Here is a 14,106-nt window from a genome sequence, read left to right on the forward strand (position 1 = left end):
TGAGTGGGAAAAGGCAGTGGCTTTGGGGGTCATTGCCAGGTTTGGCATTGCTCTGTTCCCTGCGCCCCAAGGACGCCAGCTTCCTGGGCACAAGCTGTGCTCTCAGCACACATCTTGGAATGTGGACCACATGGGGCAGAGCAGAGCTGCATCGAGGGGCAAAAGCACGAATGTGGGAAATACGCCCTGGCGAGAAGCAAGATCGTGGGGTCATTTGTTGTCACCACATAACTGAGCTGGCTGACTGACCCAGTGGGTCACACCTCTCCCTTCTCATTGCCTGTAAGCATTCTCTTAATGAAAGGAACGATGTCCCATTTAGATCCAAGAAAATGATTACCCTGATAACATCACGTTCGCATAGAAATGTCCGCCCCCCTTTCCCCGCCAATACATAAAAAACACCACTTACTTCAGTGAAATAACTTCTTAAGAATTCCTCATTCACTGCCACCGCAGCTGCTCGAGCTCCGGCCACTTCTCTAGAACCCACCGTGGCTCTCGTGGTCCTAAGGGTTTCCGTGGTCATCAAGGCTCCTGCTGTCCCTGTAACCTGGGTGGCCCCCCCTGAGACGAAGCTCCTGTATTCCTCCCATCGGCCGTCCACCTCGGACATCTCATGCTGCCCTTTGATAAAGGAAGCGGAGCTGCTTCCTTTCACGGTAGCACCCTTGGTGGTCACAGCCCCTGCTCCGCCGCCTACAGCTGCACAGTCTCTGTGGTCTGCCTCTAGAAGAGGCAGCACTGCCTGTGAGAGCAAATACAGCCGAGTCACGGACGGTCAGTACGGTTGGTAGAAGGACCTGAGCTAAGTGAGCGTATGCAGGGAATAAGATATTTCCGCAGAGGCAAATTAGGAAAACTGTGCTTGAATGACTTCTGCCGGCCCTATGCATCGCGTGGAATGGAAATGTAGAAGTAGCTGGCTGTGGAAGACAGCCATTTAATACCGGGACAAACATTTCTACCTAAATCCCTACACACGCTTCCTCTCTTTAACCTTTGTTCTACATTCTCGGTGTCACTGCCTGATGCTTCTTCTACATTCTCTGTAACTTAGGACCTGTCAGGGTACAGCAAAACCACCTCAGCTCTGTCCTGGCAACAAATGCAAAGTAAGTTGTTATTCGAGCCCTGTGTTTAACGAAGGCAGGCGAATGAAATCTGTAGTAACCACTTTACTCTCTCATGACCTCAGGTGTTAGAAACACTTCCCAAGGCCCCTTTAAAGCAGAAAAGAAGACGTGTTCTGTTGACATCTGATTATCTGACCTTGTCTTCAGGTGGTGCCCCTTCGTTGTTCCAAGGATGCAGCATCTCTATGGTACCAGGGATGGGGGTAAAGCCTTTGGCACCCTTCCCACAACGGCACTTCAGCAGTAGAAGTGGTACAACTGGACAGAAACAAAATTGAGTACAGATTTTCAAATTTATGTTGCATAATTTTGGAATTTGCGTTATCACTTCCTGAGTTCAGTCTTCACTTATTTACAGCCCTATTTTTCTGTTCTTCCCCTGATCTAACGTCACCAAGCCTGTTTCGGGTGAGTTATACCAAAGCCTAAAGGCAGGATGAGGGAGTCATGGATTCAGAGTTCCTGGCCATCACAAAGACTGTGGTCAACAAGTGGAATACCGAGACTGGATTCGATACTATCCAAATCATCAAAACCAACTTAAAGGCTGAAATTTTTGTGTTTTTTTAAACCACTTTAATTTTTAATATGAGAAAATTCACCATCTAAAATATATATATGTGTTAAAAAAGAAATCAGAAGTCCCTAAGGGTAGAAAAGCTTTAATATATTCAAATATTCTAGAACATGAGAACTTCTATAATACTTCACCACTTTACCCTAGAGTAGAATTTGGCAGAAGGCATGACTCACTGAGGTTCCAGTTAACCTTTGAATTACCTAAGTACTATTTTCTAAAGTGATTCCACATTAAAAACCCTTAGAATATATATAACATTTTATCTAGAAGTTAATAAAATTTCAGAGCTCCCTCCTTCAATTTTATTCTACCTCCAGGATGAAGTAAAGGCCAATGCTGGCCCCTTAATCAACAGAGTAAAGAATTAACCACATCTGCAAGCAGCCCACCCCAAATTAGCTTTTATTGACGCTCCCATGTGGCAGCTTCCAAGGAAGAGCTGACTACTCCCTAGGCTCCTTTTTATATAATAGTCCCTATAGTTACTATGCGTAATGAAAAGACTGAAATCAGCCAGGGGTAATTCAACAGATGTTTATCAAGTGTCTGCCATGTGCGAGGCACCATGTTAGGTGCTGGGAAATCTGAGATGAGAAGGCAATGCAAGGAATCTCCAGGTAAAAGATGTAGTCCTACCTACCTATAAACTTGGTAAGCTGAGACAAGTCATTTATCATCATGTCTGTATTTTTACCCATTGAATGGAGATGATGGTATAAAAGTGCACTATAAACTGTTGAGTGCTGTGCATTCAATTGAACATCTACTAATGGCTTTGACAAGCTCGTCTTCTGACACTGTAATAACTGAGGCTGCCCTGGAGGCGTTTCTCTGCCCATGAGCAGGGGTCAAGTGGACTGGTTCCACACGACCCCAGGCTGTAGTCTTCTGTTCTTCAGTGAAAGGAAACCCAAGGTCGTTGGAGGGCATGCAGGGAGGGGAGGGCTGGTTGTCACTGTTGGGAAACATACAAGTGCTCAGGGGGTCTGGCTCCTGTTGGGGCAGGTGAAGAGGCAAGCCAAGCAGAGGGTCTGGGGAGGTGGAGCTCTGACAAGATGAATGTGAAAAGCAAGGATCGATGGGAAAAAGATGAGTTTGTAAAATAACCTTGTAACCATAATCTAAACGCATGCAACAAATCTTTTCTGACAGCTTTCTATGCACAAGGTGCTGTTCGCAGCACTGGGTATGGAAGAGCAGACGACATCCCTCCCTCACGTAGAGCTTATCAAAATGGAGACACCAAAAAGGTTCAGGTTAAAAGGGTGTTGAAGAGCATGTACAATAACCTTGGTTATTTAAATCAGGAGATGATACATTCTTATAAAACAAAATTCGGAAGAGCACTTCAATAACTTTTGGTGAATTTATCAATGATCAATCCTTGCTTCCCTACTCACCCTCAATAGCATTCTAGTGTGTGTGATTATAGAAAAACAAAAGAAATCAATGACTACCGTAGTAACAAAATACTAAAAAAAAAAAAAACCCTAAAAAGGTACTAACATTACTAAAAGAGCTAAAATGTAGCTTTTAAAATACTTACGTAGCAAGAGCAGAAGGGCAAACATTATAAGCGCGATTGCTGCAGGTCCGAGGCCAACGTAGGAGTCAATCCACATTTCTACGCAGCCACCGCCTTCCACACACTTGCAGACGGTGAGTTTAAGGACTTGCTTTTCAGGGCAACTGAAGCCTTTACTATCTGCAATCAGCAAGTGAATGTCACTCCTCCCAAGCGTTCGTTCCTTTTGTTGCAGTAGCATGCTGGTACCTGCAAGGACAAGATAAAAAAGGAAATAAAAATGAGTGATTACCAAGGAAGGGCAAGATTACATTACAGAAACATTCTTTTTTAAGATTTATTGAGATATAGGGGCTTCCCTAGTGGCACAGTGGGTTAAGAGTCTGCCTGCCAGTGCAGGGGACATGGGTTTGAGCCCTGGTCTGGGAGGATCCCACACGCCGCAGAGCAACTAAGCCTGTGTGCCACAACTACTGAGCCTGCACTCTAGAGCCCATGAGCCATAACTAATGAGCCCTCTTGCCACCACTACTGAAGCCAGCGTGCCTAGAGCCCGTGCTCCGAAACAAGAGAAGCCACCGCAATGAGAAGCCCGCGCACTGCAACGAAGAGTAGACCCGCTCACCACAACTAGAGAAAGCCCGTGCACAGCAACGAAGACCCCACACAGCCAAAAATAAATAAATTTAAAAAATTTATTGAGGTATAGTTGATTATATTATATAAGTTTTAGGTGTACAACACAGGGATTCACAAGTTTTAAAGGTTATACTCCATTTATAGTTATTATAAAATATTGGCTATATTCCCTGTGGTGTACAATATATCCTTGTAGCTTATTTATTTTAACATAGTAGATTGTACCTCTTAATCCCCTACCCCTATCTTGTTCCTCCCCACTTCCCTCTCCCCAGTGGTAACCACTAGTTTGTTCTCTACATCTGTGAGTCTACAGAAACATTCTTTAATAGCTAAAATTGTTAGCTCCAGTTAGAAGCTTTATTATTTCATAACTTCTCTATTGAATTCACTGTGTGCTTGATGAAATTAGTCCACATATGCAGGTGAATAGCAAAGGATCGGATCTGGACATACCATCCTTTTATGATGACTAATGTTAACAAATGTGTGTGGTTTACCAGATGTTGGGAACTCTTCCATTACTGGGATACAGTGACAGACAAGTGGAGAGTTAAATGACATTTCCATCGAATGACCTTTATTTTACTATTTCTTTTTTTTAATATGTATTTATTTATTTATTTTGGCTGTGCTGGGTCTTAGTTGCAGCACCAGGATTTTGTTGCAGCATGCGGGCTCTTAGTTGCGGCATGTGGGATCTAGTTCCGGGGCTAGGGATTGAACCCTGGCCCCCTGCATTGGGAGTGCGGAGTCTTACCCACTGGGCCAACAGGGAAGTCCCTATATTTTACTATTTCTTAAAAGAACTTTATTGGGGCTTCCCTGGTGGCGCAGTGGTTGGGAGTCCGCCTGCCGATGCAGGGGACGCGGGTTCGTGCCCCGGTCCAGGAGGATCCCACATGCCGCGAAGTGGCTGGGCCCATGAGCCATGGCTGCTGGGCCTGCGCGTCCGGAGCCTGTGCTCCGCAACGGGAGAGGCCACAACAGTGAGAGGCCCGCGTACCGCAAAAAAAAAAAAGAACTTTATTAAGGCAATTTTCAAACAGACGTAATCCAGGAAAGAGCATAATTAACTCCCATGGTACCCATCTCCAGCTTTAATAATTTTCAACAATGGGCCAATCTTGTTTCATCCAGTCCCACCCATTTTGTTCCCAACACTGTGTATTTGAAATTTTTCAAATTTCACGGTATATATGAAAACCTGAAAGACTATTACAATGAATATTGATAAACCCTTCATAAATTGTTTACATTTTACAACAATACTTTCTCTCTACATGCACACTTATTTCCCCCTGAACTATTTCAAGGTAAGTTGCAGATCTCATGACGTTCTTCAGCATAAATCTTCTAAGACCAAAGGATATTAACCCTCTCAGGAAATTCATTCTTGATATAATAATATATTTAACATATAACCCATAGTCAAACTTTTCAACTGTTGTAAAAATGCCCTTTACAGTTCTTGCTCTTACTCTCTCTGGCTTTTGTTTTTTGTTTTTTTTTATGATCCTGGATCCAATCAAAGATTATGCCCTGCATTTAGCTGTCACCTTAGTCTCTATTAATAATCTATAACAGTCCTAACTTTCTTTTGGCCTTTCAGGACTTTGACCTTTTTGAAGTCCACTTATTTTAAAGGATTTTCCACAGTTTGAATTTGTCTGACTGTTTCCTCATGACTGGATTCAGGCTACACATTTTTGGCAAGAGTATTACACAGAAAGTGTTGTGCAAATGACCTTTTATCTTATTTTTTTAAAAATCTGACTGATGATTATTTAAGAAATTTTCTTTCAACATGAATAAAAATAATAACCAGTTTTCCCATGAGTAAAAATAATGATCAGTTAGAATAGTTTAAAACTTTTTCTGATATATGTATAACATTTATTAAAAAATAATTTACTTGCAAGGCAAAGATGGATGAATACAAAGATAAAAAATGAGGTGTTTGGGAGGTTTTTTTGTTTTATTTACTTTTTTTTGTAAGTAAGAGACATCCTCTTCTCATTTTAAGGTCCATATTTTATGGAATTTGATCTCCAAAGCTAGAAATATACTTATTAAATCATCCCCAAAGCTCTGGAGAAGTGAGGAAAGCATCTAGTCATTCATTTAAGGAATATGAGCTTATTAAAAGAAATATAGGAAAACATGGCCTGGAAGAATATAACTAAATTCATGATTGGCTCTGAGTGGAAAGATGGAAAGGGGAGGAAAGGCCCAAAGGGGACTTCTACTTTGTCAGTGATCGTTAAAAAAAAAAGGCCTGATTCAAATACGACAAATTGTTAATATTCTTTCAATTCTAGGTGGGAGGTACAAAGGTATCTGCCTTATTAGTCTCTGTAATTTTCTGTACTTAAGATATTTCCCAAATAAATAAAATAGTTAGGAGCTATTTATTATCATGATAGTTGGTCAATCATCTCATTATACAGCCAAGGAGAAAAAAGCCTGGGTTACAGAACCCTATCTCTCTCAATTGTCTAGATGTATACAGTATAAGCTCAGTGACTTCCTGTTATAACACTCTAACATGTATGTGTATCCTAAAGAGTTTTATGTTTCTAAGGCTAGGAAAAAATTCAAGAGCCTATCAAATTCAAACATCTTTATCTTTAGACAGAAAATCCACTGTGTATCTGGAAAGGCAACAGAGCATAAAGGTAGTGAGTAGAGACTCCACAGCTAGAGTGCTTGGGTTCAAATACTAATTCCAGCTCTTCAACTAGCTGTAACTTTGAGAATGTTAAACTTTCTGCACCTTTGTTTCCTCATCTGTAAAATGTTGATGACGGTAATGCCAAACTTCTAGGGTTGTTAATATTAGTAAAGTGCTTAGACCAGTGCCTGGCATTTCCTAAACATCACGTTTCTTAGATAAAAATAAGTAAGTCTTGGAATCCCAACAAGTTCAATGCAAAACACATTTACTATCTTAGTCAAAGAAAGGCAAACTCCAATCAAGCAGTCAGCCTAGGTGGGAGTCCCAGACTTCTGTGAGTACAGAATGAGATAATGTGAGCCAGGGGACCAACCCCGACGTGAGTCTTGAGGCCTGTGACTTAATTACCATAAGAAGAATCATCTGGATGTCTGCATCCCAGGGCTCATGCTAGTTGAAAACTTGATCTTAAGTAACCTCAATGAATCAAGATGGTGATTGTCACCCCTTACTGGGGAGACCACTTGAGTTAACCAACAACATAACTATCTTTTGCAAGTGAGTACATAAACCCTAAGAAGATTCGGAATTAAGTATAGGAATATTTAAACAAACTAAAGATTTAGTTTTAATATTTTTGCATTGTAAAGAAATTATTTGCATTTGTTATTATATTTATACACTTGTAATATTTTAAGGACAATTAGCCCTATTAACGTGACAGCTATGTAACTCCAGTTCAAAATGTGTAATTATGTTACTAATTTAGATTTATGGTTTTAGGTTGAAATATCACCGGTTTGTTCAGTATTGGACCACTGAAGAGGATGTCAGGTTTGATGTATTTATAAGTTAAATTTACTGGTATTTTAGAGTATAGGAATCACAAGAAAGTTTTATTTGTTAATTCAGATCATTGAAATACATAAAAAGGAAGCCAAATATACTAAATTTATAAATATATTGAAATGTTAAAGGTGTTTAGTTTGTAAATTGGACCAAACATGATTCAAAGCCTCTTAAAATGACTGTAAAATTTGCTAAGCCTAAGAAAACAATAAACTTAAAAGTTAAGAAAAATTGGGGTATTACATTTAAAACTTTTCTGAAACGAGCACTACCTGTTTAAAACAAAAAGAGTCTTCTGGATAGATTTTTCTACATTTGAAACCACCTTGAAGGAAGCCAACAGAGCACGTCAATAAGGGAATATGTCCCAAGATACGGATTTATGCACACGTCCTTCGGGCATGGGGGGCAAGGGGACAGACAGACTCCTTTCCATGTTTTGTCCATCACTTACCAGCTTTGTGACTTCAAACGAGCTCTCTAACTCTAGTTAAGCCAAAGTTTCCTCAGCTGTAATCAGGGAATAAGGTTATGGGGTAAGAAGTAAACATGATAATGCATATGAAGGGATAGCAGAGTGCCTGGCACATGGTATATGTTCCGTAAGAGTTATTTTTAATGGAATCATCGTTACCATACATCAAGATTTTTAGAAGGCACCTACTCTGATTGCTGTGCTTAGAGAGGCAACGTATTCCTCAGCTTACGAGACAACTACTTCAAGAGCGATTTGGAGAATACCCAGTGCAGGGGACATGGGAAAAAGATGAGTTTGTAAAATAGTTCCTTTTTGCCTATTTGTAGCCAAATACTTTAAAGATATTAGATATCTATTTCCCTTCACTCTCTCCAAATAGGGTATTTATTATTAGGCAGATCAAAGACACTATGCCTGAGTTTCAGACCCTCATTTTATAAACTCAGTTGTATTGGAAATGTAATTCATGCCAAGAAAAAAGCCTGTATTATAAGGATTTTAGATTTCTATCATGTTTAAACATATAGTCCAGTGGTTTTGCTTACTTTCTCGGCTTACTATTTTCCACCTTTCTGCCATTCCAGCTGGTTTGTCAATGACAGAGAAACTGAAAGGCCAGCTGTTTTGGGGTCCGTCCAGGTCCTCTGCGGTCACGTTCACGTATTGCACATCATCACAGACAGTCTGCACAGGGTCGACCAGTGTGGGACAATTGTCATTGATGTCTTCAACCGTGATACTAATAGTGCCAGTGATGGTTTTTCTAGGATATTCTTAAAAATAAGAAAAAGATAATGTATATTTTGGTTATACTGCTCATATGGACATAGTTTGAATTCTCTTGCCAATTTGGTAAGGAGAAGGTAGTAACCAAATTAGGATGCTTTCTATCTTAGATATGTTTTCATATTCAGATCAAGTAATATCTTTTAATCCACTAAATAAGTAGAAATGTGAAGGTTTACCCATTTGGCATTCCTACAAGATCAAAACAAAGGTCTCTGATGCTGGAAAATAAAATCAAAATGCATATAACCAAGAAAAAATGTCTATTTAATAACTTACCTTCTGTCACAGCCAAAATCTTTGCAGTGTATGTACCATTTTGGACATATCTGGATTCATAATCAGGAATTTTTACAAGTCTGATTTCAGAGGTGGCAGAATCCACAGAGATCCAATTGTCTATATCTTCAAATTTGGCATATCTGTTAGAAAGCAGACAAAATTAATTTTGAGCTCTGGATAAATTGAGACTATCTACAACTAATATCTACAACTCTTTTAAGCTTAATTTCTGCTTTCTTATATATGTTCTTATTACAGGCATTAGTTTGGAATGTTTTTTAATTTCTTGAAACTATCCTAAAAGCCCCTCTGTTTACTGTGTATCACACTTACTTTGGACCCTTCCTTATTTCTGTAACATACCCAAGACATATGTGCAAGGGCGACGCCCTTGCCTACTCACCCGGGAGGTTTACGAGTTGCTCTTCAGTCTGCCTTACAGCTTTCAATCTAGTTTTCCTTAAATTTGGAGTTAACCTTGGAGGATAACTTAGTCACCCAACAAGAACTCGTGGAGAAAAGCAGTTTTACATTCTATTATTTATTGGCATATTATCAATATTTAAAAGTATCAATTTAAAAAATCAATGACTGCCTTAAATGGAAGTACTTTAAATTTTGGGATATTGTTGACTGTTCAGAGCAATAGGCTTCTTTCAGTTAGAAATGGTTAGAAGTGAAAACAATGCTGATAAGGTGATTTCTGGGTTTATTCCTTCAAAGCAAAGGAGAATTAGTGCAAAAAGAGACAGCTTTGGGAAGGCAAGGAGAACATTCATAGTACATTTTCAGAAATATATGTAATTTAATACCATCGAGTTTAAAATGTATCCAAATACAAACCAAACATATGAGAATTTGATGCAACCAATCATATTAATGATTTATTTTCTATTAAGTGGCTGTTTAGGCATACAAAAATGAGTGGCTAATATATGGCAATATTTGTTTATAGTGACTATTTAATATACACTCGAACTAAACTTTCCTGTCTTTTAATATTTATACCAGTAAATGATGATACATTTGGATTTTCACAAATATTTCTGAATTTCATGGCTGGAATTTTAAAGCTTGAACTTAGCTGCTGTCAATGTTTTCCCAAATAATGCTTATACCAAAGATGAAGTTAAAGTAATAAGAATCACATTTCACAATGGAATGTTTTGTGTGGTCTCATTTAAGGGATTTTCTGTTTTCTACTGTGAAAACTAGACACCATTCAAAGTAGGATGCAGCTCACATGTCATGTCAAATACCATAACAACTGATGCATATGAATAATCAGTAAAAGAGTAAATTATGACAAAGTTAAGAGAGTGATTCTTCTGCTGTCCTTATCAACATTTCTAGATTAGGTGAATACTGGAAAATTATTTCACTTAGCTGTGCCTCTCATTCCTTATCTGTAAAATAGTAGGTTTGAGTTAATCTTTAAGATCATTCTTATTCTAAAATTCTGTAAGTGTATGCTAAAAATAAAATACTTCTGAGGAGTAAAGAAACATGGTTCATTATTTTTCAAGGAAGAACATATGATCTTTTGATACAGTCATAACTCTTACTAAAAACAGCAACCAAAATTAAATAGTTAGATGGAAACAGAAGTTTCAATAGAGAGTCACAATATTATTGGAGGATAATTAATTAGAGCATCTAAGCCTCTCAGGGGACAGCGTGAGGAATCATAAGGAACACTCATTCTCAATTCTGGGGATTTAGGTGGGGACTGCCTCCTTAAGGTTAGAGCCATGGAAATAAAAAGTAGACTATAAAAGTCGAGAGAAGCTAGACTGGTTCCTGAAGTTAAGGTGGGCAAAAAGGGGTCCCCAAGACACTGCAGAAAACACAATGGAAGCTGTTCGTTAACATAATTTTGGAAAAAGGTCACTTGCTACTATTGGCCGATGAATTCCATGAAAAGGAGATTCACTAAAACGAAAGAGATTGTTGAAGAGCTTCCTCCATATTCTCATTCGTGCTATGGTTGGCCACGCATCTAAATACAATGTTTCATGAGTACTGGCACCCAGGGACATAGGCCTAAGGAGAGTGAAGCAACCGACAACTCTGGCACCGACAGCAGGAAAACATAGAAGCTGTTGTGTCTCGGGTGGCAGGTGGGGATTCTTAAATTCAACCAAATAACTACAGCTAGGTAGAACTTCATAAATAATAGCTCTGTAGAGAGTCATCTTTTGATGGTATGGCTCTGAGATCTAAGATGTAAATTCACTTTGAAAATGTGAATGGATCTTGCAAACCTAGGTGTCGCTACAGAGTGGACACAATCCAGCACCTTCCAGCACAGGAGCGGCATTTAGTAGGTTCTCAATAAGTATATTCTGAGTAAAGGTCACCATGACCAAGACAAGCATTACAAAAGTTTCATCAATCCCTAGCTCAAATGGCCTGGTTTAAATGAAGATCAATTTCCAAGGCTTATGAGCAAATGAAACTGGATTCCCCATTATTAAAATATATTATGCAGCTATTTTTATTTCTCTTAACCAACCTTGTATAAAGTGGATTTTGCAGTAAATTTTATTTGCTATTTTCTTATCTCTAATACTCCTTTAAGACAGATTTTAGAAAGTGTCTTTCTGAACTTTCTCTTTGTTGCTTTTTAGCCTTCTCTACCCAGAACTGTTTTGAGGTGAGCAACCCAGCCTCTGCCTCATACTCGGGTGGTGGAGGGAAAGGGATCCTGGGAAAACTCCTCTTTGCCTCTCAGTGACATGTACAACTCTAGGAAATTTAACCTATAGACTTTTGGGGGATTATAATGGCGGGGTTCGAAGGAGTGAAGTGTTAAAATTTCATTACGATTTTTGAAAATAGGCATTCAAAGTCATTTAAAATGATGAAACAATATTCATAACTATCTCTTACTTTACACGGGCTACTTGTCCAGTGTCGCCATCAAAAGCTTGAAATTTTCCCATTATTTGGCTTTGGCTTGATTTTTCCACACTCTCGCTAGTGTGAAATTGGATTATGCTGCTTTTAAAATAAATGCCTTCTTTCACATTTTTCACTTTGACTTTGATCGGAATGGGTGTAGGCTTATATTTATTCTTAACTGATTTGTGAAAAGCTGCTTTGTTAGTGACAATAATGTTGACGTCAAGATTCTTCATTTCTTCATAATCTACTTCCTAGAAAGGCAAAATCAAAGGGAATGCTTTTAAAAGGGACAAAAACTAGAACACACATGTGTGGTTTTAGTGTCAGATTATAATAATTTAAAACATGAAAAATACAGCAGTACTGAGTAGTGCAACTCTTATATTGGTACCATGCCATTAAAAAGTCTGTCAATTTTGATGTTCATAAATGTTAAGGATGTTTAGGAAGCATCCCCAATTTATTTAAGGTCAAAATCATTTAAAACGTATACATTTTTATTTTTAGCAATCTGAAGTGATTTTTTTTCTTAATAAAAAAAAGTTAATGGACATCCAATATAATATTCCTTAAAATGTGCTCCAGGGGTTTGTTCTGGTGAAAAGGGCTACATAAGTAGGCACAGCCAGCTCTCTCCCATGGCATATAAAACTGAGACGTCCTGTAGGAAAAACAACTATTTAGCTTTGTTAAGCCTAGGGATTTTCAAATTTGTTTAAACGGAGAATCTAACCCCCTCCTTTTTAGCATAATGTCTATTAATATCTGGTTTGCTATTAATGCCATAAAAGATTAATCCTCCTCTAAATACTTTGATCTTTGTGAATTGTGGTATTTATTAAGTACCTTTGATATAATCAGTTTATCACTCTATGCATATTTTATGTTCCAATCTGTCCATTTTCTTTTTGAAAACATTTCTATAGTATTCTACTATTTAGATACACTTAATTTACTTAGCCATTCTGTTATTAGGCATTTCGACTATTTGCAGTTAATACTGCTCTGAACGTTTTTATACAAATTATTTTTCCCCTGTTGAGCTGCAGAGGGAAGAAGCACCCAGTCAAAGTTTATGTAGGTCCTGTTGCTTTTTATTTCTAGTGGTCCTGACCATTTAGATGTACTGACTGACCATTTTTGCTGTTTCTTCAGTATATCATTAAATATATTACATGTATTTACATGAATTACTGCAATGTTCACTTTTGTTTTTGGATGATTTATTATGAAATCCGTTTTCCTCTCTATAGAGTTCTGGATATATAACTTCTGCCCCCTTTATTACATGGGCCACTGTGGCATTGGGACAATAATAACACAACACAAATTGACTACAGAAAAATACACTCTTTGTGACTGTAGAATCCTTGTGAAAGTTATTGTCTTTTTAAGTTGCTCTTGCACTTCACACACTTATTTTGATGGTATGATGTATGTCGGATGAGAAATAAAATCTTTCAGCCATATGTCATTAGTATTCAAAGACCATGGAAGAATAAGACAATGGTAAAAAAAAAAAATGAGCTAGGTACTGGCGACATAAAAAATGTTTCATAATGTTTGTTATAAATAGCCATCGTGCTCCAAAGAGAATGGAAAATTTTTCAGCATCAAGCGCAATGTATGAGGGCCTATACCTCTAGTTTTGCAACTGTTAGCATATTTTATCACTCCCATTTTTGCTATCTTCAATAGCATTAAAGATACTAAACTTATTTGTTAACGCAGCTGAGGCTTTTTCTCATGTGATGATTTACTATCTCTGTTTCTACAGTTTAAAGTATCTATTCTTCTCCTGTTTCTTTTTTAGACTGCTTTATTGAGGTATGATTTACCTACAATGAAATTTACCCTTTTTAAGTGTAAAACATGAGGATGTTTCACAAGCCTATATGGTTTTGCAAATATCAAGACTGTTGGTTTTAGAACACTTCCATCACTCCCCAAAAGTTCCTTTTTGCCTATTTGTAGCCAAATCACAACCCACCCTAAGCAACCACAGACCTGTTTTCTATAGAAGCGCTTTTTGCCTTTCCTAGAAATTTCACACAAATAGAATCATACAGTACGTAGTATTTTGTGTCTGTATAAAGCAGAATGTTTTTGAGGTTCATCCACATTGTAGCATGTATCAGTACTTCATTTCTTTTTATTGCTCAAGAGCATTCCATTGTATCAATAGACCACATTTTATCTGCTCACCAGTTGGTGGACATTTGCACTGTTACCAGTTTTTCATTATTA

The 14,106-nt window shown here is 38.1% G+C and overlaps 1 protein-coding gene across 1 annotated transcript in view; it reads right to left on the reverse strand.

The window, feature by feature from the left end:
- Nucleotides 1-14,106, reverse strand: part of DSG2 (desmoglein 2) — a 63,216-nt gene that overhangs the window by 4,066 nt on the left and 45,044 nt on the right. Inside the window, exons 13-18 of the mRNA XM_067699402.1 lie at nt 11,845-12,110; nt 8,950-9,092; nt 8,430-8,657; nt 3,263-3,490; nt 1,273-1,394; nt 413-748 (exon numbers count right to left, since the gene is read on the reverse strand). Of these exons, the coding sequence (XP_067555503.1) occupies nt 413-748; nt 1,273-1,394; nt 3,263-3,490; nt 8,430-8,657; nt 8,950-9,092; nt 11,845-12,110 (1,323 nt within the window). The remainder of the gene's footprint in view (nt 1-412; nt 749-1,272; nt 1,395-3,262; nt 3,491-8,429; nt 8,658-8,949; nt 9,093-11,844; nt 12,111-14,106) is intronic.

This window comes from Pseudorca crassidens, chromosome 12 (assembly GCF_039906515.1).
Source record: "Pseudorca crassidens isolate mPseCra1 chromosome 12, mPseCra1.hap1, whole genome shotgun sequence".
Classification (NCBI taxonomy): Eukaryota; Metazoa; Chordata; class Mammalia; order Artiodactyla; family Delphinidae; genus Pseudorca; species Pseudorca crassidens.